At 37.5% G+C, this 27,853-nt stretch overlaps 1 protein-coding gene across 4 annotated transcripts in view; it reads right to left on the bottom strand.

Annotated features, from left to right (window-relative positions):
- The window catches only part of LOC113011375 (uncharacterized), a 35,950-nt gene extending 8,733 nt beyond the window's left edge, over positions 1–27,217 (bottom strand). The window contains exons 1-3 of one of the 4 annotated variants that reach the window (XR_013903272.1): positions 27,003–27,217; positions 20,288–20,352; positions 19,364–19,917 (exon numbers count right to left, since the gene is read on the bottom strand). Coding sequence is in view for 1 of the 4 variants with exons in the window: in XM_080292836.1 (XP_080148962.1) it covers positions 19,605–19,873; positions 20,288–20,352; positions 27,003–27,022 (354 nt within the window). In the remaining 3 variants the exon portion in view is untranslated. Of the gene's footprint in view, positions 1–19,363; positions 19,918–20,287; positions 20,353–27,002 lie in introns of those variants that run through there. The other 3 variants (XR_013903271.1, XM_080292836.1, XR_013903270.1) reach the window with 3 other exon arrangements.
- Positions 27,218–27,853: the final 636 nt, after the last annotated feature.

Below are 27,853 nucleotides of genomic sequence, written 5' to 3'. Positions count from 1 at the left end.
CTTATGGTCAAAGCAGCTATTCATTTTGCTTAGTTTCCCTCCCTAATCCATTTTTTTTGTTTTAGTTTTTACCACAAGGGTATACCAAGGTGCTTAACAAGTAACATAGAGAATACAAGGAAGATAACAGACATAGAAATAGGACCAAAGCAAGTACTAGGTATGCAAGCAGATAATTGTCACTCATACATACTGTAGGTGAAGCAGCAGATACAGAACAAACAAGGAATTAAATGAGCATAAAAGTGCATAATGTAAAATCACAAGTGAAATGTTAACTAGAACGAAAGGCAAGATTGAATAAGTGGGTCTTTAGTTATGATTTAAAAAGTGCAATAGAATCAGAGGCGCGGATAGCGAGAGGGAGGTTATTCCACAGTACCGGGGCAGCCAGAGCAAACACACGGTCACCCCGAGACTTCAGCCGAGATCTAGGTTGCGTCAGAAGTAGTTGAGTAGTAGATTTAAGTGTTCTATCAGGAGTATGTGGCCTGAGAAGTTCACTAAGATAACTAGGTTACCAGTCCATCCCTGACTATAATGGATCAGAAATCTACACTACCTACACTAACTGTATTTTGTGTTGGCATGCTTCACACACAATCTTCGACTTAAGCACACACTTACTGTTGTCTATACTCTTAAGCCTTTGTTAGAGTCTTTTGTGGACACAGATAGCTGGATAGCTCACCACGGCTGAGCGGTCATTCCTGTTATACTTCACTGAAATCCACCTCTTGAGGTGTTTGCATGTCTAGTGCATTATAAAGTAAATTCTCCATGAACAAGAGTTTACAAAAAATGGTTTGACATGTGGGCAACTGCACAGAGCTTTGCGCTCACCATATGATGATGATGTTTACATCATCATTAACCAATCGGACACACTTATCTAAAGTTAAACACATTTTAGAAAAGCTCTGTGTATTCTTTGACTGCTTGTTGTGTGGCTCTTTGAGGTTGCTGGCTTTTGCTGGGTGAAATTGTTTACAAAGAGGGTACTGTACCAAAAACTTCCATGTGATAGCTTAGGCCACTAGGAGGTGGTTACCTGTAATTTGGAAGACAATGAATAATCTGCTTACTACTAACTTGAAAAAGTGCAAACCAGAAAAGAAGAATGTTTACCTTCAAAGTGAAAATTGTGCCTCAGCCCTATCGCCAATACTTTTCAAAAACCACAACTGGCTTCATTTCCAGTTTTTGTCACATTTTTCAATTTCACCACTGCTATGAGAGTATTTGGTCAGTGTTTCCAGACAGGTCAGTGATTTTCATGCAAACTATGGGTGACCACGGAGGAGGCTATTGCCAAACATTGAGGGAATAAACATTTTTTCCTAGCGACTGGTGGTTTCCAAGGAGTAACTGACGACTCTCTAAGCCTCTGTTACAAGGGCTTTGTTAATTTGATCCTATATTATAACGCATCCAAAAAGCCAGGAAGTTATTGTCACGTGGTTAGTGGTCACAGAACTACAAAATAAATAGGCTTTTGCAGTGCACAGCCACTAGAGCCACTTTAAAGAGTAGATCTTAATAGCAGTTTAAACAAGGGCTTGTTTTCTGGGGGAGGATTGGTATCGGGCTTGGTGACATGTTGCCATGATAACATTTAGTTCAAACCTTTCCTAAGTATTGCCTCACCGATGGCCAGCTCCAAGTCCTGTTCCATTGAGTCTTCATCTATTTTACACATTTAAATTAAGGTTTACTGCTGATGCAAATCCTCAGAGCATTTTTAAAATGTTTTATTATTATTATTAAATCTATCAGAGGCCGTCAGTTGCTGTGCTCTCCCAGAGATGTCTCAGCTTTCTCTTATATTTATAAAGACACTTGACAAGACAAAGAGGTGTCTTTCTTTATTTAGATTTTAATATATTATAAAGTTATTTTTAATGACAGCATATTGTCTGAAGAAAATGAAAACAGTAAATCAGAGTGATAAATCCTTTGGATGATTGTATAGGCTTGTCTTTTGGGAGAAAAACAAGGGAGAACACAGACCTTGGCTAATGTGATTGGCATCTATTTTGATGGCTGCTGAAGTGTCCAGGTGCCCTCTTATCTAATTCTCTCTTCGGCTGGGAGGCTCGAGTCTATAATAGCCTCGTTATGGAAGCTTGTTAAATTCATTATGAAAGAAGGAAGCAGGAGCGGCAGTGGGGGCAAGAGCTCAGTTGTTCTGACATTCTTCTGGCGTTGACTCTGCGGGGGGAATAGTGTTTCTCATTTTCATTAGATTTCATTAGATAACACCTCGCTTTTCACAAGCAGTTAAAAAGATGAAATGCTATTTTGCACTTTTGCTGTGTCCTCTGCCCACACAGAGCTGCTTCCGAGATGGTGTTGTTGCAGAAATGGGAAAAATAACATTTTAAGACTCATCTGCCTTTGCTCGGATGTTATGGGGGAAGATTTACATCCCGTTTCCATGTAGCAGATTGACAAACAGTTTTTTTGTAAGCATCATAACTTTAACTCAAATATTAGGATTTGTATATCTTCCAGGCAACAAAACGTGAATAAATAAATAAATAATGCTTAAAAAGATTAATACAGCCACCCACATTGTATCACTGACTACGTGCCACAGTCTGCAGCACCACCTCAGACACTGTATAAATTATCATGGTTTATCATTATCATTACCACATGAAGATAGCATGCAGCCTGGATTTTTGAAGAAAATATGTTAGATTAAGTTTGGCATGATATAATACAATTTTGTATGAAATCTCTGGTGCAGCTTTCAGTGCTAAAGCATGCCTCCCCTTTAATATTTGCATTTGCAGATTTTAAAGTACAAATATTCACACCTATGGGCAATTTAGAATCACCAATACGTAACTGCGTGTTTTTGGAATTCACACATTTAACATAGTATTTGAAAGAAAAATGTATTGTCAATGGTAAAATTATTAAAAATAATTAAAATCAGAAGACATAATAGCTCTTCCTGGTCATGAACCTCACTTAACAAGTTATTGCCTGTAAAATGACAAATCTTGACTTGAATTTAAGCACAACAAAAGGACCCATCGGGTGGTCACTCTGCACAAGTTTCTATAAAATTTGACCAGCCCTCTAGTTGGAAAAGTGAAAATGAAAAGAAAATGACAAACGTGATGCTGATCTTGAGCACAGTTTGGATAAAGACCCATTGGGTGATCATTGTACGTAACTTAAATTCTCAGAGTGGCAGCGATTCTTGTGAATTCTTGTGAATTGTGGACAGAAACGGATGGAACAAATGAAAAATTTAATTCATTAACAGTGAATTTACATTGGCAGTGTACATTGGATCAATTCAATCAAACAACTGGTTTTGTCATAGTTTTTTATGTCTGGTGTTATACATCCATTAGTAGGTTATTTTTAAATTATTTAATGATGACTTAATGATTGTGCTCTCTTTTGTAATTGCAGCTACTTAGCAAAAGTCCTCTATGATTTGCTACACTTTTATACAAAGTCACCTCTTTTAACCATAGTTAACCTTTTGCAAATTGAATTTAATAGCAGTATAATTTCTGTGTAATTTTGCAAGTGACTGCTCTGTATTGTTGTACATATTAATGTCAGTAACTGAATGGACACTGTCCTCAACCTCTCCTGCTGTGGTCCTATATCTCTTTTTGAGTATTGCTTTGCTGTAATCACATATTCGTGTAGAGCAGAATATCAATCAATCCCTCTGCAGCACGTTTCATGGCTCTTCAACTCAGCCTTCTCTACTTTAGCTTTGAGCAATCAACTGATTGTACTTTAGCCTGCTAAACCCATCCTAAGTCTCCCAACAGACGTTAACTGAAATGTCAACCAAATTAGAAACAGGAAACCTGCAAGCATGATCTTTAAACCAAGATACATTTTTATAGCTCAAATCTGTGAAAGACGAAACAACTCCAGAACTACAACACTGGTCTTCAGTACAGTTCCTGACAAGTTATTAATGTCAGAAGTGCAACTGCATGACAGTCCAAATAACCGAGCAGACTTTAGAAGACACCTTTTCTTTTACAATGTTTGTTTGTGTTGTTTTATTATTATGATCCAATTTGAGGACTGTTTGCAGTACCCCCTGCGTATTATTTATTATGTTATTGCTTTTCTGTGCTGCTTTGCCATGTTGCCTCAGCAGGGAGCAACACAAAAAGCAGAATGATATACTGCCAAGTCAAAGTGTCTTTATCTCTTTGTTTTGTTTTGTTTTGATTTGTTTTTCAATGCAGCATAAATGTTACTGACAAGTAAATATAGTAAATACAGTGTAGCTATAGCCTGTTAAACTATTTATTTTGCTACAATTAAAAAAACAGAGCATAAATAGAAATATTTTACTTTTTACCTTTTGTTTATATAAGATAGTGGGTTATTGACCATTTAAAGTGAGGGTACAGTGCTGTGAAAAAATATTTGGAATTCATTTTTTTGGCAAAGTTTTTACACTGACATGTTTCGGATCATCAAACAAATTTAATAGACATTATTTTGCCCTAAACCTAAACACTGGTTTTGCCTTGCTTGGCAGCAAGAACTGCAATCAAGTGTTTCTGAAAACTAGCAGTAAGTCTTTCACATCACTGTGAAGGAATTTTTGCTGAGCCTTCTTTGCAGAATTGTTTTAATTCAGCCACACAGGAGGGTTTTCAATTCAATTTCAAGAGTTTCAAGGCCATGTGAAAGCATCAATTAGATTGAAGTCTGGGCCTAACTGGGCCACTTCAAACCCTTCTTCTTCTTTTTAATTTTTTTTTTTTGAGCCATTTAGAGGTAAACTTGCAATACCCAAGTGCCCACGTGCTTCAGACACATGGGCACATACTAATCACTGAATATTCTTCCATTCGACCATGGCCTGCAATGACTTTGCCAAATTCTTCACTGAAAAAATCCAAAAAATTAGACAAGCAATTGGTACATCAACAGCAGATCCAGGATATGTACTGTGTCCACCAAAAAACTGTTTAAACACCATGAAACAGTTTCAACCGATTAACAGCAAAGACCTGGAGGACATCTTAGGTAAACTGAACTCCTCCTCCTGCTGTTTAGATGTCCTGCCAACAAGTTTTTTCAAAAAGGTCTCAAAGACTTTAGAGTCAGACCTGTTACAGATCGTCAACTTTTCTTTATTATCAGGTGTGTTTCCAGAATCACTAAAAACTGCTGTAATCAAACCTATACTGAAAAAGGACAATCTTGACAAGACACAAATGAACAACTACAGGCTGATCTCAAATCTCCCGTTTTTAAGTAAGATCATTGAAAAAGCAGTTTCTCAACAGCTCAGTTACTTCTTAAAACAGAATAATTGCTACGATGCCTTCCAGTCAGGTTTTAGACAGAACCACAGCACTGAAACTGCTCTGACCAAAGTGTTTAATGACATATGTCTGAATACAGACAGTGGAAAAATGTCAGTCCTAGTTTTACTGGATCTCAGTGCAGCATTTGATACAGTTGACCACAACATATTACTCAAACGACTGGAGAACTGGACAGGTCTTTCAGGAACTGTACTAAACTGGTTCAAAACATACTTAGAAAACAGGAAATACTTTGTATCAATAGGTAACTTCACATCTGAGCAGACAAGTTTCACATGTGGAGTTCCCCAAGGTTCCATCTTGGGACCCCTTCTGTTTAACATCTACATGCTCCCACTGGCACAGATTATAAACAACAACAAAATAAACTATCACAGCTATGCAGATGACACACAAATATATATCACAATGTCACCAGGAGACCGAGGCCCTGTACAGGCTCTTGGTAAATGCATTGAGGAAATCAATGACTGGTTGTGCCACAATTTTCTCCAGCTAAACAAAAACAAAACTGAGGTAATAGTCTTTGGCGCCAAAGAAAAACGATTACAGGTCACCAGAGAACTTCAATCTATACATCTAAAAACCACAAACCAGGCGAGAAATTTGGGTGTAGTGATGGATGCAGACCTAAACTTAGAAAAACACATTAAGACAATAACAAAGTCAGCTTACTATCACCTCAAGAATATATCAAGGATAAAAGATCTGATGTCTCAACAGGACCTGGAAAAACTAGTCCATGCATTCATCTTTAGTAGGCTTGATTACTGTAACAGCATCTTTACAGGTCTACCTAAAAAATCAGTCAGACAACTACAGCTCATTCAGAACTCTGCTGCTCGAGTCCTCACTAAGACCAAAAAAGTGGACCACATCAGTCCAGCTCTGAGGTCCTTACACTGGCTGCCTGTCTGTCAGAGGATAGACTTTAAAGTTCTGATGCTGGCCTATAAAGCTCTGAATGGTTTAGGACCAAAATACATCAATGACCTCCTGACCCAGTATGAACCATCCAGATCCCTCAGGTCATCTGGATCCGGTCTTTTATCAGTTCCCAGAGTCAGAACCAGACACGGAGAAGCTGCATTCAGCTTTTATGCTCCTTATATCTGGAACAAACTCCCAGAAAGCCTCAGATCAGCTGAAACACTCAGTTTATTTAAATCCAGGTTGAAGACTCACCTGTTCTCAGCTGCATTTGAATAAAGCACCAAATCCACACTTTAAGCTTAAATTTCAAAACTTACATTTAACTACTGATTTTATCTACTGTTCTGATTTTATCTGTTTTGATTTTATATACTGTTTTGTTTGTTTGTTTGTTTGTTTGTTAATTAGTTAGTTTATTTGCTTGTTTTAATCAATTTTAAATCATGCTTTTTATTTGTTCTTGTTTCTAATGTCTCTGTAAAGCACTTTGAATCACCTTGTTGTTGAATTGTGCTATACAAATAAACTTGCCTTGCCTTGCCTTGCCTTACCTTGCCTTCACGATTTACCGGTAAAGAGAGGAATTCATGGTTCCTTCCATTATGGAGAGTCGCCCAGGTCCGACCATCACACTACCATCACAATGTTTGATATTTGGTATGGTTTTCTTTTCACGAAATGCTGTTAGTTCTATGTATTATAAGAATCCCAAAGCCTTAGAAATGGCTTTGTAACCCTTTCCAGAATGATGGATGTCAATGACTTTGTTTCATTTTTCTTTTTCACCAGGTAGAACCAGGTAGGTTTGCCATTTTCCCCTAATAAATAAAATCATTTTTTTAATGATTAAAATCATTTTGTATTAACTTGGGTTAATGTTGTCTGATATTGGAATTTCCATGTCAGTTATGAAAAAACTAAGATATCAGGAATGAGGTAAATACTTTGTCATGGCACTGTAGATATTTTATAAACTGAATGGGAAATGAAATCATCATGTCAGCTTTCGTCTTTTCAGGTGTAATTCTTCTTCTTTTGTTTTTACCTTGCTGAGTGCCAGTAACGAACGTCAAGAGAAAGAAAAGAAAAAGTAAAGAAAGTAAACTACAGGTAACAATTACAAAATAATGGACTCTTCCATCAGCTGGTTAAATGCAGCAACAACAGAAGCTATGTTTTCTTTTAAATTTGTGGTGCTCAATTATTCTTCCTCCAAAGAGAGGAAGTATGTAAATGGTTCATTTTGTTTGTTTGGCATCTTGATAACAACCACAGTTTTCAAGATGCCATTTTCAAATTTTGTTTGATGGTAAATGTACAGTAAGTAAGTTTTATATTATCCAAAATTTTCTATGGATTGTCTTCAAACTGTACAACAATTCAATTCAATTCAATTTTATTTATATAGCGCCAAATCACAACATAAGTCGCCTCAAGGCGCTTCATAGATACAGAGAAAAACCCAACAATCATATGACCCCCTATGAGCAAGCACTTTGGCAACAGTGGGAAGGAAAAACTCCCTTTTAACAGGAAGAAACCTCCGGCAGAACCAGGCTCAGGGAGGGGCGGCCATCTGCTGCGACCGGTTGGGGTGAGAGAAGGAAGACAGGATAAAAGACATGCTGTGGAAGAGAGACAGAGGTTAATAACAGATATGATTCAATGCAGAGAAGTCTATTAATACATAGTGAGTGAGAAAGGTGACTGGAAAGGAAAAACTCAATGCATCATGGGAATCCCCCGGCAGCCTATGTCTATTGCAGCATAACTAAGGGAGGATTCAGGGTCACCTGGTCCTACAACAATGCAGGCCTTAGGGGACATGAACACCTACGTGTTTGACCTTGACGTTCATTATTAGTGCTGTGGCTTCCATGATGGAAGATGACCTTGAAAAAGAATTTCAAGAAACCATATCAAGTAATACTGTCATGAGGTGGCGGTGAAAGAACAGAGTGTGGACCAGACAGAGTTAAACTCAAAATGCAGTTTTATTCAATGCTGGTCAAAAAGCAAACACTATAACTGAGCTTAGTATGAACAGAGAGGTAAAACAGACTTGCAGAGGCTATACACTCATACTGAAGGAGGACATAACAAAGAACAGAGAGAGACGCACACTGGGGGATTAGTGCAGAGTGAACACACTTGGGAACACAGCTAAAACGCATTACCTCCCCTTGTAACTGCAACTTCGATATACAGTACTGCAACTTTTGCATGGACATGGGGGAACTGGTGTATCTGTTAAATATTTTGTCGTGATACTGGGCTGGACAGATACAGGGACATGACTGCGGTGACAAAAGGTAAACAAACTTGGAGAGAAAGGGTCCGTTCTTCGTACCCCGCTAAGTAAGTTAGCTGGATTTGATTGTTGACGATTTCGCATGATCCTGGATCGTTCGGTTCTCTGAAGCTCATCCGGGACTTGCTGCCATAGCAACAGATCCGTAAGCGTAAACCTGCTCGGGAGCAGGTTTACTTCATGTAAACAGGATTAGATCGCGGCCACTCAGGTATGTCCGCTTCATTTATACGAAAGCAACAGCGATATTTTACCACTGTTTTACCATAAATAAATATTATCAATGTAACTAAAGTTAATGCAGTACTTGATCCTTTTATTGATTTCATACAGATACATACAGGTCATTCCTTAAAAAAATGGAAATGTACTATTAATCATTCTATTTCATGTATTTGATTATTTCAGATGTAATTCATATTTTAGAGTAGTAATTGTAAATTACTTCGTGTAATCTTGATGAGAGACCACGGCTATAAAAGCGAAGGTGGATTTGGGAAGCCTGTCGCAGCCATGTCCTGTCCGTTTACGCGAGCCACCCATTGCGGAAGGTGCAAGATTGATAAGGAGAGTTTTCAGAATTCAGCGTATATTGCGGGACAGACAGGATCCTTTAGCTCAGCGCGACAGTGTGCTCATTGAGAGATATCGATTTTCCCGTGAGGGTATTATTCACTTAACCAACTTGTTGACGAGGGGGTGCAGGACCACCACCTGTCTTTTTTTTGCTCTGCCCTTTTCTTGGTTGCTGTTATAAACAAACAAACAGATTATTTCAGGCTCTCTTTGCAAGAGACTAAAAGCAATATAAGTGATAAATCTTACCATTCTGTAGAATATTCTTATATTTCACTTTTACTTGTTCCCATGTTCCAGTGGGCCCTGTCGTGGCTCTAATGTGAAAGAGGATATAATGTAATATAATATAATAAATCTACCCTACTGCCTACTGGTGTTGGCCAGAGGGGCCGATGGCGCGATATGGCAGCCTGGCTTCTGTCAGTCTGCCGCAGGGCAGCTGTGGCTACAACCGTAGCTGCCTCCACCAGTGTGTGAATGTGAGAGTGAATGAATAGTGGCATTGTAAAGCGCTTTGGGTGCCTTGAAAAGCGCTATATAAATCCAATCCATTATTATTATTATTATTATTATTATTATTATTAAATTACTTACGAGTTTAATTTGTCAGCAACTTCCTGCCAGCCCTCTCTCCTTGCTTTTGCAGCCTTTGCAGTGTTCCCTTGCGTTTTAATTAAACTCTGAAACTCCTGAAATCCCTCACTCAAGAGTTCTTGCTCTGCTGCCGAAGAATACCGAGCGCGTTTCTACTATCGATGCGTAGCCCCTGTTAAGCCACCCAGTGATCTCACATTACTTCATCCAGCTATACTAATCGTCAACAACAGGTGTGTTCGGAGAACCGGAATAGCGAGCTCAAAGTTAGCGCGATGATTTGATCTTGGATGTGTCATTTGATCTTGGATGTAGTAAGCGAGGTACGAAGAACGGACCCAAAGACTGAATATCACAGGAGACGCTGAAGACTGGGACAGACTGGATATAAAGGGCAACTAACATAATCCCCAAAGGAACCAAGGAACAACTAACAAACAATAACAAGCTCAAAAGAGCTAGAGAATAGTAAATTCAAAATAACTAATGCAGAACTTGAACACAAGCATTTCATAACTTCAGTGGACTCCAGAACAAAAAACTCAAAACACTGGATCAAAGATCCAGGACAATGAAAAATATATCAAGTGAACGTCATGGAGCAAGATGTACAAGACACTTTTAAAAAAATGTCAATACAGTGCCCTACAATGCCACAATGATGCCATAACAAGCTGACATCATCATGCTATAATAAAAACAGACATCAACAATTCATGTTGTAATAAAAACATCATAAAACATCAAAGTTTTAGGATAACCCTTGCTCTTTTTGTTTTATAGACTTTATTTAATACCTTTTCCCACAGGGAGTTACAAGGATTTGCTGAAAATTGCAATTTTTCTCTGTAATAAAAGTTTAAATCTAATGGAAACCCCAGTAAACAGTTACATGTTCAGCTACACATTGTTGTATATATGTTTTCAGTATTGTTTAATTGAGGAATAAATCTAATTGTGCTAACCCCTTTATAGGGATGAAACAGTAATTACAAATAAATGTTAAACATCTCAACCTAGCAAAAACGCAATGAGAAGACACTAAACATGATTTTGTTGAATAAAACCGCCTTCAGTTCTTTAGAAGGTGACAGGATGCTTTTACTTCTCAGCTTCTCTGTAAACCCTTCAAACAACCGACACAATATGTTTGTGAGGCAGCAGTGATAATTACTTCACCACTCCACGTGGGAACAGTTCATAATACATGCATAGCTCTAAATAAATGACATAGATACTTTTTTATGATTAAAAAAGTGCTGTAAGATAATATTAGTCCACTGCATGATGTCCTGCAGTGGACATCATGTGGCTGTTAACTATTTCAAATGTTGTGTTAGTAAAAAATAACAACACATCTTTGCATTTTAAAAATAATGACTAGATGTAATCAAGGCAGTAATTTAACTTTCAACGTTCAACCAAATATTATGCAACTTTTACCCTGGATATACTATTTAAACGTATTTTAGACCACTAATCAATGGGAATGAATGAACTGGGATATTTGTGAATGGAACTTTTCACATCTCACAAAAAAACAAAACAAAACAAAAAAAGAAAGGTGAACATCAAAGCAAAAGAACATCAATGGATGTCTCTTTCTTTGGGGATAGGTAGAAAAATATTTGTTATATTAAGCATTAATTACTTGCAAAAAACCTCATTAAATATCAGGAACAGACATGATTGAAAATAATCTCATGCATGGCACAATGTAAAAGCAATACCGTAATTAATGGAACCAGTAAGGTATTTCAATCATCATGATTTACGAGTCATTAATCATTTTCACGTCTTCTTCACAGTGAAGTCTTCAGTGCATGGGGCAGGCCAAAAACTCAACAGTAATGACAGTCAAAGTGTTTTCTGATGAATATTCCAGACTTTTGTCATCATTATTTAATTGGTGTAACTTTTTCATGACTTTGTCATATTTGTTGCCGCTCAGATTCAGGGCTGACCTAGTTCTTCTTTAACACTGTTGAATAATAAATATTTAACAGGAGCTGAAAATTAATTATATTTGCCATTAATAGAATGGGTTAACAACACCAAAGACATGAAAATCTTCATATTGTGACGAATACTCAGAAGATTATTCCATATATCTGAACTTTACTTTTAAGTTACAGGACTTTCTGCAATAGACAATAATGATCAGTTCAGCAGAATAGACATCCACTGCCATTTCTACTTTGTCTTTTTACTCATCCCGTAAACTATAGATGAATCTGAATCCATTAGTGTCTTAGTAGTAGTGCCTGATATAACTTTACCCTCAACATTTTGCATACAGTGTAGACCTTTGTTACTCACCATTTTTAGTGGAGATTTGTCTTTGGGCAAAGATAAAGATAAAAACTGCTGTATCTAATAACTTAAAATTTTGTATTGTGCAGTTGTATTTGTGTATTGTCCAGTATAATTTTACAAAATATCACAAATGAAGTCATACTTAATAATTTAAACCTAATCGTCTGTTCCTATAAAGTACTCCAAGTTTTTGTCCCAAGATTTTTTTCAGCTAAATAAAGAAGTGCTCTAGTATTGTATTTTAATTAATGCTAGCCAGCAGGGACACGTTTTCTTATGTGTTTATGATTGTGTCATAATTCTCCAAAGCCCTGTTCAGCCCCCTCAATATGTCATGTTCAATCATCAGTTTATGCCATGAAGCAGACGTAGGCCGATGCTTACCCAAGACAAATGGTGCTTCTTTTATCCTTAACGCGCATCCTCTAAACTGGCACTCAAACCTGTTATGCTACGCTATCACGTTCTCCACTGATGTAAACAAAGTTATCCTAAGGCATTATTTTCTGCCATAAACTGTCTGACAGCCCCTCCAATACTGTGTTTTCACACAAATAGCGATTTCTTGACAGGATTCGTTTATAACGACGACCATACTGCACAAAGATCAAAGCTAGTATCAGGCTGTGCAGGAACATGGTAGGGAAAAAAGCTTTTCATGTTGCCTGTTTCAGTGAAAGCTGTTTATTGCTTCATTAGAACATCAATGGTGCTATATGACAGCAACTTCACATTTTAAATGTTGTTGCTTCAAATAAATAGCTGTTAAAATTTGTTACAAGACTGCAAATAGTTACTATTGTACATGTTGAGGTATTAAAATGTGTTAAATCTGCAGCTTTCCTTTTGTTTATTCCATACTTTATTTTATTTCCAAAATAGTCATATAGGCTGTGACAAAGAGGAAGTTGTCCATCAGGGTCAAACCATCCATTATGATATGTAAATTGCTGTTTTCTTAGATCTGTGAAAGGCTCCGGTGCCATAGTTTCAGTGTTGAACTTTTTAGAAAATTTGAATTGCAGTTTGTAGTGTGGTGGTTAATCATTTTCATCTGCAGCTGCACAACAGTGTACCTAAGCAAGAAGCACATACTTTAATACCCCAGTATTATTAAATATTACCACCATGGATAATTAATTTGGTTCTCTAAATTTGCCTTTAAAAAAATGTTAAAAAAAAGAGTGTAACACAGCTTCAACAAGTGGTCATTGAACAGTCTGCACAATTTCATGCTTCAGGCAAATGAAGTTCAGAATGAAATGATGCAATAAAGAGTAACAATGTTTTCATTATCAGTAACTGCTGATTTCTAATCTACTGTATGAAGGAACTATGATTTCCTCCAAATAGTTTATACATAAGAGTGCCTAATTAGTAATCAGTATGAGTGCTCAGTGCTGATCAAATACAAAACGATGATCAGTGGAATACCTTTCATTCTTTATGCTTTTTGCACTGGCTGAAGCTGGGTCTTTCAACAAAGCTCTGCTATTTAAATCAATACATCCCTCATTACAGAATGATGAATATTTCATCAGGAAGACTATTACTTCAAATGAATAATTTAACTGTGTTATATCAGTCAGGGTTGGGGGTTCAATGGTACCCAGGTCCCTCAGCTTTTAAACTCAATCAGTCATTATGGAGCTCTTTAAAACATCACATAACTCCACCGGAAAAGGTTTGGGATTTGGTTCAGAGATTGTTCTCTCTGAAAATGCCAGGTTCACAGTTCAAACTACTGACAGTAGAGGTATTGTCACCTCCAATTAGTCATGATATACATCGAACTCTGTGCAATTGTCAAAAGCCTTTCTATTTATTATAATAAGCTCCATGCTTGAGTAAATTCCACATAGATATATGGCTCTTGTGCTCATTATAAATCTAAAAACTATGCATGACCATCTATCAAATATTCAAAAGGACAAAAAAGAATGAATATTAATGATCCAATACCTAATCCGTAATGGCAGTTCATTTTTGTTTTTTATAATTTCACCATCTGACATAGTACAAAGTGTCTTGTAAATTATGCAACCGCGTTACTTACAATAATTGTTACTGTTTTTATTATCACACCACATTACACACACTGGTCACTTCATTAGTTACAGCAATTCAACTGCTTGCCAATGGAAATATCTTGGCCGGTCACGTAGCAGCGAGTCAATGCTTAAGAGTGTCGAAATCACGAACTGCTGAAGTTCAAAGCGAGCAAAGGTGATTTAAGTGACGTTGAATGTAATATGGCTGCTGGTGCCAGACAGCCTGGTCCGAGTACTCCACAAACTGCTGATCTGCTGGGATTTTCCCACACAATCATTTCAAGGTTTTACAAAGAATAGTATGAAAAAGAGATAATGCTTAATGACCAGCAGCAGTTCTCTTCAACAAAATACCTTGTGTGTGTCAGACATCAGAGGAAAATGCCCAGGATGCTTTGACCTGATAAGAAGATAACAATAGCTTAAATAACCACTTTTTTACAACCAAGGTTTGCAGAAAAGCGTCTCTGAATGCAGAAGACCACGCCAGGCCCCATTCCTCTTAGAACAGAAAAATGAGGCTACAATTCACATGGTCGGGTAGGGGATATTTTCTTGTATGGTGAATATATATTAAAGATTATCTTATGCCATATCGTTTATCTTAGCTTTTTGCGGTTTGTCCAGTCTTTTCACCATTTCACATGTTGCAGCTTACATAGAAAGTTTGCAGTGTCAGCTAAAGTGCTGTAGAAATGAACAAAGAATTTAAGATTTTGTAGAAAAATCTTTGATTATTACTTTAAGACTTCAAATACATATACATCACCAGCGTTTCACCAATGGAACAAATTCTGGCTACCTTAAAATGTACTGAGCTCCATGATATTACAAAAAGGATATCTTTATTATCTGTGATATCAGATTCACTATCATATATTAAATATCAAGAGAGTAGATTTAAACCTTTGGGATTTACACAGGGGGAAAGGATGTATCCACTTCCCCCTCTGAAATTCATCAAAATCGAGATAAGAGTTCTTTCAAGTGTTGAGCTGTGCAGGGTATTAAGTAACACAAGGTCAAATTCAGTGTTCATGTAAGATTATGGAAATGTCAGTCTATTTCCTTCCTCTCATCTCGGTAGTTAAGAACAGTGAGAGCACAGTGGTTAAGTATGTCATACACAGATAGATATGTTAATTGTATGACAAGCACCTATTTCAGCCACATGCCTGCTCATTTGTAGTCTTTCAATCAGACAGGTTGTAATTTCTGTATAATTACTTCCATTAGCATGAATTGCTCTTCTGATACTTGAGTATGTGATGACATATAAATTGTGACTGCAGATAGTGGAGCATGGGCATCAAAAGTGCTTGAATCTTCCCTTTCAAAAGAGTTTGACGCCATTTGAAGAAAATAAGGTATTTATTGAGTTTATTTGTCGTTATCAGAGCACAAAAAATGAATATAATGTCAGCTTTGGGGCAAAATGTGAACTAAAGTTGATGCAATTCCCCAGTAAACTGTTCTACCAGCACAAAAAGAAGTTTAGATTGTTGCCACATTATCTTCAATGATTCACAGCAATGGCCACATCTGTTCTGAATCTTTTATTTTATCCCCGAATCCTTGCTTAGGTTGATCTTCTTGTTGCCTTTGAACCATGAGTTTTAGAAGAGGAAGATGGAATCAATTTTTTATCATTATTTTCTTATCTTAAGTATTTTTTATTTTCAGCAACTTGAAGCATTCAAATATTATTATGCATTATAAATAGGATAGAAGCAGGCCTTGTTTTGTTTTTCTTTTCTGGTATAAAATATTCACTCAACAGACTCAAAAGGCAGCTCTAACACAACGTGTTGTTTTCTCATTTGTGAGCACTTTATGTGGTGACCTTGGAATTCTGCCTCGAAAGCACGAGGATTACAATAGCTTCTAGGTTTCTACAATTAAAAAAAACAGGAGAAGCTCATAGAAACATATCAAAACACCACTACAGCAAAACATGCCTTACATTTACTGTATTTCACATCAAAACAGTGTTTTTATAACCTTTGATGAACGCTGCTACTATCTTCTTTAAAAAAAGCATCCTCTGAATCTTTAGTTAAGCAAGTATTTAAATAAAGCTAGTGAGCCATTTTAGAGAAAGATTAAGGGAGGGGGGGGGGGGGGGGCATTTAAGGCATCTCATGGTACAAATTAAACCAGTATAAAATATTCTAAATGTAGACAAATAACACTGGCAAAACAGCTTTAAGAGCCATGTCATTTGGTTCTTTTTTTGTCAGACACTGTGGATTACGATCTCAGCAGATAAAACAGTGGAATTAGCAATGCAGGTAAACAGTTTTTAAGCACTGAGACATTCTTTTTAGCTTTATCTCCTAGACTGCGCTGATAGCTATTGTGGATGTAACCTGCCTAGATCGAGCTCTCCCTGGAGTTTCCGCTATCTCTCCATCCTCTGTGCCAGAGATCTGCTGAATGACAAACTATACCGTTCTCTGTGGATCAATGGCTCATAAGTATAAACCAATTTCCTTTACAAACTGTACTTTGGGAAATAGACAGACACTCTGCCTTGGGAGCCTGACACTGCACAAGCTTTCGCAGCCCATTATTCATTTTAATGTTGTGGAACTTTGATAGAAGCACAGAACTTTCGAGATTAGGCTTAGAAGTAAATCTGCAAAAGTAAACTTCATGTCAGAAAATGTTTCACATAAGAGGCATCAAGAGAAATCTTTAGACAGCCGGGGTTCGTTTGTTATATATATATATATTATATATAATACATTATACAAATGGTAATAGCGAAGAGTGGTATATTTCACATTGTTGCCAAGAATGCATTTTATGATTGGGCTGTTTGTTTTTCTCTTTCTTCATTATGAACTGCAAACATGTGAAAAATCTGAAACTTGTTTTGAATGGTTATGTTATCATCCATCTTTTTTGTTTCGGTTTTTTCTTTGTATTATAAAGCCTTCTGTGGCGGAGGCGTGGCCCCGGGCGCAGCTGCAGGGGAGGAGTGGAGCGGAAGGCTCAACAGGGTGGCGCTGCGAGGCCGGTAAGAACAGCTGATGTTGTTTATGGACTGATGATGGTCTCCCTCCGCTGTGTTTATAGTGAGACGTGGAGGAGCGGCCAGAAGAGAGATCAGCTGGGCTCGTGAGCTGTCAGACTGTGTGACTGAGTCAGCTGTCAAAACAACAACACTTGAATAAATGTGGAAGTTGGCTGTACCTACCTGTGTGTGCGTGTGTCTGTGCCTGGTGTATTCCACACCTTCACATTGTGAAAACAGAAAATCTGTTGACATGTTCAAGGATGTTTAACGTGAATAAGCAGAAAGAAATGAACTTAATTCATGTCATTCTCATAGCAGTTTGCTGACTTCATTTGAACATTTTCTGATAATAGAGCCCATGAGCTCCTTTTTAGCCAAAAAAGGTCTGCTTTGGGATCCGCAAAGTCCTTGAATGCATCACTAGATTCTGATCCTTTATAGCTGTGTAGATATATTCCATTTAACCTTTGTTGAGTTTCTACAGTATAACAGGATGAAAGTAAGGAAATAAAAGCACTATAAAATCAAAAGAGTGAAATGTCAGAAAACATTAAAAAGTATCAATTGAATCACATGGAAAGAAATGTATCAACACGAGGAAAGAGTGAGGGCATGCACTTGCTGCTGGGCTAATTGTTTCCTGAAATAAGGGGGATTTGAGGGAGGTTTCTGGGGTTTGCCTTAGGTATCTTCTCTGTATTAACTCTTTAATCCCGTGTCAACAAGACGTACACCTGGAGGATTAAATCAGTTAAAGTGGTTTTTAAGTATGTTTTGGAGTGATGCTGACACAATGTTCCTACTAGGACTGCTTTGTTAGTTAGTTTGTTTTATAAAGTTCTTGCATCTTTGAGGACTAGTTCACATGATGCACCATGCTAAGAAATGCTGCTGTTGATGTTCTTATTGTAGACAGTATAATATATATTATTTTTCACCAATTATGGACTGCTGGTAATATGTGAAATAACATAATATGAAGAAGTGGGTTATGTTGCAGTAATTATTTGGATAAATATTTGAGGTCCTTTTTGTATAGCATTTAGAAATAATTTAAAAAGCACTGTTTTTTTTCTTTTTTCTTTTTTGTAGCTATTTCTAATGTAACATGGTAATCTGGCAGCATTTGTATTCAGATAGCTCCGGTTCTGTGGAACAAACTGGTTATTTGCTTGTATAGATATATAAACATTTCTATGTACTAAGAGATATAAGGCTCCGGTAAAACGAAAACAGAGGCACCAGAGGCTTAAATGATGGCTGGTATGAGGAAAGCCTTTTATTGTGTATGACATTATTTTTTCTCTGCTTCCTCTTATTCTTAAATTACCTCGACACTAATTAACAAGAGCTTTGTGGTCTTCAAAATCCATAGACACTTGTCATCTCTCTCCTTAATTTTCATTGTTTCCTTTCTTAGTTTGTTTTACAGCGACTCATACTTCACACTCATTTATTTTTTGGCTCTCTTCAATGCAACAACTGCTAATGACAACTTTGGACTATTAAACACAATCCCGTGTCAAATGCATGTCTGATCTTTTATCAAGACTTCATTATCTCCAAATTCAATAGGGATTCCAGATAATAGCTTTGCGGCCGAGAGGCAGGGGATTTTCCATATTGATTGAAACTACTCATACCTTAACCATCAAGGCTGTTTGTTCATGCTGATGAAAATGCAGTTATAAACCAAATTGATTTCAAATGATATCACTCCACTTGGTCATTTTTTACCTCTCATTTTAGAAATTGGGTTGGCTGAGTAATGATCAAATTCTTCTGTGTTATTGAGTTTTCCAGTGATTTTTAGCACTTGACTTTTTCAGGCTGAATCTCTTTATTTTGCTTAAAACCACAACATTTTAATTTAAATGGGAAGAGCTTCGACACTTGTGCCAGTTGTTGAAACTGTATCTCTCGTCCAAGTTAAAAATATCAACCAGTTAACCGCCTCTCAGACCTACCGCTGGTGATTTATTTATTTATTTTGTAAAAATGTGTCATTAGCTGGGTTTATCAGTAAGTTGAGTGGTACAACTGTTTGATAGTGCTTGATAATATACTAATAAAATGATAAATTGTGGAACACAGACGGGTTTTTAATACAATTAACTACAGAGCAAGCCATTAACTGTGCTGCAAAAAAATGCTGCAAAAGGTACCAGAAACACCATCAAGACATAGAGTTCAATGAGTAATATCAGAATCAGAATCAGAATCAGAATCAGAATGGGTTTATTGCCAGATGTTGAGGTTTACAACATTAGGAATTTGCTGCGGTGCTTCAGTGCAAACAATAAGAATTAAAGTGCTATGTAGAAAGAAAGATATGTGCATGAGATATACATTAGATATATACATGAGAATAAGAATTAAGAGTGCTACGTAGAAGGATATATACATGAGTGCAGGTGGTGATCAGTGCCAGACATGAAATGATGCAGTAACACAGCGTAGGGTCATGTGTGAGTGGCGGGGACAGTCATGTGGTTATTGTTCATGTGTCCAACAGCAGAGGGGAAGAAACTGTTCTTGTGGCGAGAGGTTCTGGTGCGAATGGACCGGAGCCTCCTGCCTGAGGGGAGCAGGTCAAACAGACTGTGTCCAGGGTGGGAAGGGTCAGCTGAGATCCGGGCTGCACGCCGCAATGTCCTGGAGGTGTACAGGTCCTGCAGAGATGGGAGTCTGCAGCCAATCACCTTCTCAGCAGAGCGCAGAGCGCTAATATCTACAGTAGACACCAGTCGGTAACCCCTTGGCAACCATAGGTTGCTAAAGAAAAAGAAATGCATTCCCTGACTGGTTGACGAGGAGTTGCTGGAGGGCTCTGCCATTTCCGACATGAAATTTGTTGCAAAGTGACACATAGTGCTACTATAAAAACATGATTTTGATTGTTTTGGTCATTGCAGAATGGACTTAGATTTGCCTACAAACTCTATGCAACTGCTCTCCAAGGAATAGTTAAGCAGTGAACCAGAAGTGGTGGCAAAATACCTTTAAAGTAAAAGTTCTGGCTTTTGAAATATGTAGTTTGAAGGTAAGGTGCAACTTATCTTACAAACACCAAAGCGAATTTTTTTTGTTATTTTTGCTGAGAATGTAACCGTTTTAACATGAGAGTCTATTGGGTTTGACTTACCTTTTGGGTTGGCTTCATTTTTCAGCCCCAGGGCAGTCAAGTAAAAGAATCTCACTCCATAGAAACTGCAAAGCAAACACGAGGAAAAGCACTGGTTTGAGGAGATTTCTGATGTGATGACAGCTTAAGTTGTTTTGACACATGCTCTAGAAACACTGGACTATGCTTAAGGTGCATAGCCTATTTTATTCATAGTGTATCCACAACATTATTTGAGGTTCTCTGACTGTGTGACAGATTTGTTCAAAGTACTCTGTGTGTAGCCTACCATATGCTAACCTTTTAAATGGTTTCCCAGTCTCTTATACACTCGTATACTTCTAAAGGTTTAACTCTGCATCAGCCAACAAATTTACGGAGGTCTTTTAAGCCCATTTTCTCTTCCAACACTACTTCAGGGCTTTCGCTCACTTCTGAAGAGTTTTTTGATTGCTTTAGCATCACTTGCATTAGTTCTCTTGATGCTAGTGCTCCTTTTAAAAACGAAACGATCAACAACAAAAATACTTGTCATGACTAAATGAAGCCACTTCAGTCAGTGGAGTGTAGAGTGGATGGCTTAATGTTATATCACGAACCCACATAATATTTTGAGTTACTTGTGAATACTCATCAGCAGCAGGATTTTTGGAGTTCCTTGAGTTCAAAATTCTTTTGTGTATTTGAAAGCAAACAGTGCAAACATTTCCACTCCACAGTTACATCTGCTTTTCAACAAAGCCATTTACATAAATCAGGAAAAACACTTCCTTCTCATTTACCTACTGCTGTTACTTCTAAAGATGATAAGTGTCTTTCTAACAATGTTAACCCGCTCCAAAAACAGACACATCCCTCATTTCATACTTACAGAATTTAGAACCGCTGTGTGACAATTCGCAGGGACGTGTCATAACTCTGTGATCACAAGTTGACATCTTAAGTTTAAAATGAATTCAACTCTCTGAGTAAAACAAGGATATAAATGTAATTACTTTTGGTCCTCATCCCTGGATCTTGGATGGCACTAAATGGAAATACTGTTTAACGTAGAATTTTGGGAATTAATATTACGCCCCTCGATGCAGCAGGCAGATGTTTTCAGTGACAAAGCTGCAGAAATCCACTCTGGAGCAAACTGCAGACATAAAACATTAGCAGGAACTTTTCGCTGACAGGTAATTTCATGAGAAGTGAGTTGAGACCAAAAGCAGGGCTAAAAGGAAAGTGACTATAAATAAATGCTAATGCTACTCTGTTGCTGATGGATGTGCAGTAAAGGGTGAGAATATTTCACTGTTTTCGTCACAGCTTATTTAGATTGTTTCCAATAGGCCAAAAAAAAAAATAGCTAAAGCTGGATCATTCTTTTATTTTCATTGATCTTTCTTCTTCTTTTCCTAGCTGCAGATTTCCAAGATATAGACGCCTCTAGTTAATAACATCACACGGCCAGCCTAAAGATCATTGTTTAATGCTCATAAAAGTATTATTAGCTTGGTTATGTGATGTTGATGTTTCCTGTTAATTACTCATGCGGCATGAACTCCGCAGAGAAGTGAAACCTTAAAAATCTCATGAAAAGGTTCGTTTCTGGAACATATCTAGGTTACAAAACACACTCCTAGGCTGCAATAGAGACATATGGGAAAACCAATTCACACAGAACAGTGAAAGGTTTTCATCTCCTGCAAGAGCCATTTTCTCTGAACCTCCTACTTAATGTTTTGACACCGTTATCCATGTAAATGCTCTGCACAGTGCTTATGAATACTGAGAGCTCTCCTTTGCACATGAATTGTCAGCGTGGTTGGAGATCATTTAATTCTTAGGAGATAGTGATTAACACATGCATTCATTTCAGGTTATGCACATCTTTGATGCCAGCGAAAGGGAGACAGACCAGAAGAGGAAAAGAGCGAGAGGGGGAGGAGAGACGAAGCGGGAAGGGAGGGAAAAGACGAAAGAAACACAAAGAGACAGGCAGAAAGCCACACAGGGAAGGGAGAAGCAAATCTCTCATAGCCACGTGTTACTGATGTGTGGCAATGTGCAGGAAAGAGGCTTCATTAACATTGTTGATTCAAGGCGCAGGCGAGAACACAAAGAGCACTTTGCATTACAAGCCTTTATTAAGAAAAGCCACGCATACAGCAAGCACATATTGTAAAACACAATTTATGTTAGATTTTCTATTTAACAACATTGTCCTTCATTGACGTCATGTTCACATGAAAACCAGATTTGTTTACATTTCCGTGCACACTTAATGTTTTATTAATGGTAAATGTTTGAGAGGGGGATGGGTCACTTTGAAAGCTGGTGAAGATGGATGAATAAATTATGTACACATGATATGGAGTGGAAAAAAAGGAGGAAAATGGTGAAAACAGTGAGATATAAGAAATGTGAGGGAGGCTTTATGTTATAATTGAAAGATTCAGCCGTTTAAATGGCTATTTAGACAGCCATTATCTTTAATTCCTTCTGCCAGTCTCATACTGTATGCGGATATTTTCATCTCTTTAGTCCTTCTAATATGCCAGCACCTTCCTTTGGGTAAATATCTCATTGTTTTTAAAGGTCATGTTCCAAATACTGGCCCATAGCTTATGCAAAAGGGCAGATGTTCTTGAATGAGAGGTCATTTGCACAGAGTAATATCCGTCAGTGCGTAGTGTCTGTTATCTCCCTGCCACCCATTGGGCTTATCTGTTGTTATCTATCTAAACATCATCTTTTGAAGATCAATGCAGGAAACTGCTGGTGGAGCTCAGAAGAATTTGTGATAAAACAAGGACTACCTAAAGGCCTACACTTTGTCAGCCTCCCTAATATAGATTATCCTGTTGAAACAGACCACCAGTGGCCACAAAGATATGCATTTTATGACCCTAGAGAGCCACAGGATGGGACATTATGACACCTCTTATCAGGAGTAAATTCAAGAACAACAAGACGGTAAAGCTGCATTCTTCTCCCATTCAGCATCTGAAATGAAGAACCTTAAGTTTCCCACTCAGACAGAACTGGACACTAGATGTAGAACACTGACATATTACTCAAAGCTGAGAACATCACACTCTTTTTGATTACAATGCCTAAAAACTCATTTAGCCCCTAAACCTGTTAACAGCTACACACCCCAAACCCCAGAAACCTGAGCCTGATCATCTCCTCTTCTTTGCTCTAACCTTTTTCTACAAAATGTATATAATCAAGGATGATATTAGTTCATGACTTTTATTTGGTTTTTTTATATGTTGGTGTGCTTCAAACATGATGTTTTGTGTCATAAGAATCCTGCTGGTATCAAGACAGCAAATATGTACTCACTGAAATTGTTTTAAGTGTGGTTAAAATTCTCTAACAGCTGCATTAAAAGTCACCTCTAAAGTCACCTTTTCTTGTGAATAGCCTCTGAACCCTTCATGGGGCTGTCCAAAGAAGACAGTCAACACGAACACCTCCCTTGAATGATAAACACATTTGTCATTGCTCAGATGCTTCTTTGAATTTGCCCCCAAAACTTTGCATTTAAAATGCCACCATTATGTATGCAACTTCGAGTTCCTTTGTTCAGCAACAGCTAGAAAGTCTCCGGCCCTGTCCTCCTGCCTAGCAACCTCCATCAAGATGCTGACGCTCATTCTGCCTCACTATGGTTCGGCATCTGGCTTAGACACCAGCAAAAATGGAAATGAATAGTGACACAGACTTTCAAGAACAAGAGTGATATTCATACCTGTAACTATAGAGATAAAAGTGATTAGCCATACCATGAAGATTATTATTTGAAATTATATAAAAGAGTTGTTGAAGATAGGTTAAAGAGAGAGGTGACAGTTGGCAAGCAGTACTATGGCTCCATGCTGAAAAAGAGCACTGTAGATGCTATGTTTTCTATGAGAGTGTTGATGGGAAGGCATAGAGAAGGTCGGAAGGAAATACGGTGTCTCTTTGTGGATCTAGAGAAAGTATATGATAGACAGGAACTGTAGTAATGTGTGAGCAATTCAGGAGTGGAAGAGAAGTATGTGAAACTGGTGCACAAAATGCATTAGGACAGCAAGACAGATGGGTTCAAAGTGGGGGTGGGATTACATTAGGAATCGTCTCTGAGCCCCTTCTTGTTTGTGTTTGTGAAGGACAGACCGAGACATGAAGTCTCCATGGACTAGGATGTTTGAAGATGACGCTGTGATCTGTAGTGAGAGCAGGGAGTAGGTTGAAGAGAGTCTGAAGAGGTGGAGGCATGTTCTGGAGAGAAGAGGAATGAAAGTCCGTAGAAGAAAGCAGTAGAAGCGTTCGACAGGGCTCAAGAAAAGTGAGGGGGGAAAGTGCAGACAGGGTGGAGAGAGTGGAGACGACTGTCCGGTGTGATTTGTGACAAAAGGCAGCAAGAGTGAAAGGGAAGGTTTTGTAGCACAGTAGCGAGACCTGCTGCAATTTATGGTTTGGAGATGGTGGCAATAAGAAAGACCAAAATGGACAAGATTAGACATTAGAACACCAGAGGGACATGTTAGGATGAAGAGGCAAGGTGGAGATGATTTGGCAATTGGGCAAAGAATGTGGAAGATGGAGCTGCCAAGACCTCAGAGGAAATTTGTGGATGTAGTAAAGGAGAACATGAAAGAAGAAGATCAACTGTAATGCATCAAATGTGTCTTACTGGTAGAGCATTATTATTCTGTTAACTTACACTTACCAACATTCCTTCCTGACTTCAAATCTACTAAACGTTATTAATATAGTAGCTCATTTCCAGTTTTACCGACCAAAGCATATAAAGCACACACCCACTCCTACAACGTTTTTAAAATGATACTAGTGTGCAATGCTTTTCCTGTTACAGACAGGCTGATGTGTCTGCATCAGTTCTGTTCTTTTTGGTCTGGTTTCTTTGTTTAGCATCTTCATATTTTTTGCAGTATTACACTTTCATCTTCACTTGGAAAATCATTTGCTCTGATTCTAGTACACTTATCTCTGTTTTTGATTGGGCAGATGCCACCAACACCACCCTAACCATGTGAATGTGCTAGTAACTAGATTTATAAAGCCCAGGTTAACATTTTGTGCTTGGATTTTAGTGACCCTAAGTGAGATTTTATATGTATCTCCCAAAAGTGACCAGCAAAACTACCAAATCAAACATACTGCTCATAACTAGATGAAGATGAACACACACACACAAACTAGAAGTAAGAAAGCAAATGAATTGAATTTCTTATTGTATTTTAAAATGTCTATTAACAATATATTTAAAAAAATGAACACTTAGGTAAAGGAAAAAACAAACAAACAAACAAAACTAGTTATTATAAGTTAAAAAATGATGTTGCAGTTCTACTTAAGGTGGCGAGCAAATAGTAAGTAAAACTTATTCTAATGAGAAACATATTAGCAAAAATAAATCATAAATTCATTACTTTCTAGCCGTTGCTCGCCAGGTGAAAATTACTTTGGCTATATTCAATTTCATTTGTTAAAACTTAAAAGCCAACTCTAAGATGCAAAACAACAAAAAACAAACAATACTTATGAGTATTTTTGTCTGATTTTTTTATCAGACAAAAATACTCTTAAGTATCCAGTAAAGTTGTGGTTAAATACTTATTAGCGTATCGCAAGATACTATGAACATTATACATTTAATAAACTTGATCAGGTAAACAGCAATCATTATGTTAATAGAATCATTCAAGAGTTTAATTGTTACCAAGTGTGTGATTTCTTTTTATTCAGTAATGGTTTCTTAGCTACCGGTGTATATTTTCCTGTAAGCTGTGCTTTTAGTTCCCATTAGATTTTTAGTCTTGGTTACAGTTTCTTTCCTGCGAGGGTTTGTTCCCTTTATTCTCCCTCCTGAGTCAAGGTCTATGTATTCAGTGTTTCAGTTTTTCACTTCCTATATCATTTCTGTTGTCACATGCTTGTGTCTTGCATTTAATTTTGCTACCTTTTGTCATTGCCGTGATTATTTTTGAGCTATCTCTTGTTTCCTAGGTGTTTCTTATCTCCTTTTTTTTGCCTCATGTGTGTGTTGATAGCCTTAGTCTCCTTCAGTCTTTGTCAGTGTGTCTGTTTAACCTCCCTTGTGATGACCAGTTCCTGTTTTTAAATTAAATTTTTTGTGTGTGTTTTTTTTCTTTCTTTTTTTTCTTTTTTTTTTGCACTTTGGGGATTTTTGAATCCTACTTTCATAAAAAGGTCAACTTTATGTTTCCCTGGTTTGCTGAAAGTCCTGCTTTCAGGTCCTCTTTCTTCCTGAACCTTGCCAGTATATTCTGTTTTTTTTTTTTGTTTTTTTTTTTTTTATCAACCTTTAAACAATAACAGGAAAGGAAGAGTTGAATGTTTTCTAAGGTCACAACATGAAAATGCATTTTAAATATTTAAATTAAAGATTATATTTGAACTATTGCACTAAAAATAAACTGGAATGACTTCAGAGGTCTCTTGACAATATAAATGACATTGAAATTATAGAAAAAGTGCTGTAAAAGTATTTAATAGATCTACATTTTCTACCCCTCTTGTTCTGGATGCAGACTTAGGCTGTCAGTTCACAAAGGTAGCCTAATATCCTGTAAAATATTGCTCTATTATAATGTTAATAATATTAGCACACAATTTACTAATAGATTCAGATATTTTTCTGCATGATTTAATGCAAATCAAATATCTAATTTAATCTGTGTCAAGGTCATTTAATAATTTATTTAAATACCTTAGACATTGATAATACATCTTGGCAGCCGTTATCTTTTTCCCTAATTTGTGATATCCAGTCCTTTCAAAAACATGCCCCACTCACTGTTGTGTATCTGTGTCTTTCCCAAGGGTTACTTAAATCTACAGCTAATATATTAATTTGTAAGTGCACCTTGTAAAAGAAAGAAGCCCTGGATCTACAGCAATCTTTATAAATCAAATTATCCAGTGTCCTTGAATGCTGATGGCTTGTACAGAGAGAAAAGAATGTAAAATGAATGCAAAAATTTCCAGTGTGTGTTAGAGTGTCGAACTGTAGCGAGTGTTTGCAGAAGACGTCCGTGCAGAATATTTTTTATGACTTTAGAACAGGGAAAATCCAATTTTCTTTTATCGGCTCTACTTGCATATATCTGTATATGATGGTGTATTGGGGAAATAAGATAGTGACTGGGATCCCGGGGAACATGAGGAACGTGATGATGCTGGTATGGCCATGACTGGTCTGTCACCATGTGTGGACAAACCGTGTGGCGATGATGGGGGACAAAGGAGGCAATTAGTTGGACAGAGCACTCGTAATACATTCTCAGGGGACCAGCAAGTCAGCCAGCTCAATGCTGCAGCCAGGTTCACTGAGCAATTAAGCGAGCTGGTAGAGTCAAAGTGGCTTAGCCTGATGCACTGCAGCATTGCACAAGTGTTAAGAGCAGAGGGTCACTTTCAACCCCTATCAGTCCACCTGTGTCTTAATGTACCCATCCACACTGGCTAGAAGAGCTGAGAACAGAGCCAAAGGGACAAGTGGGCCAAATCAGTACATGGAAGGAGTTATTCACCCCTTTCCCCATAACTATGTCTGACATA

This window comes from Astatotilapia calliptera, chromosome 18 (genome assembly GCF_964374335.1).
Source record: "Astatotilapia calliptera chromosome 18, fAstCal68.1, whole genome shotgun sequence".
Classification (NCBI taxonomy): Eukaryota; Metazoa; Chordata; class Actinopteri; order Cichliformes; family Cichlidae; genus Astatotilapia; species Astatotilapia calliptera.
The sequence above is the reverse complement of the archived record's forward strand: the minus strand, read 5'-3'. Positions and strand labels throughout refer to the sequence as shown.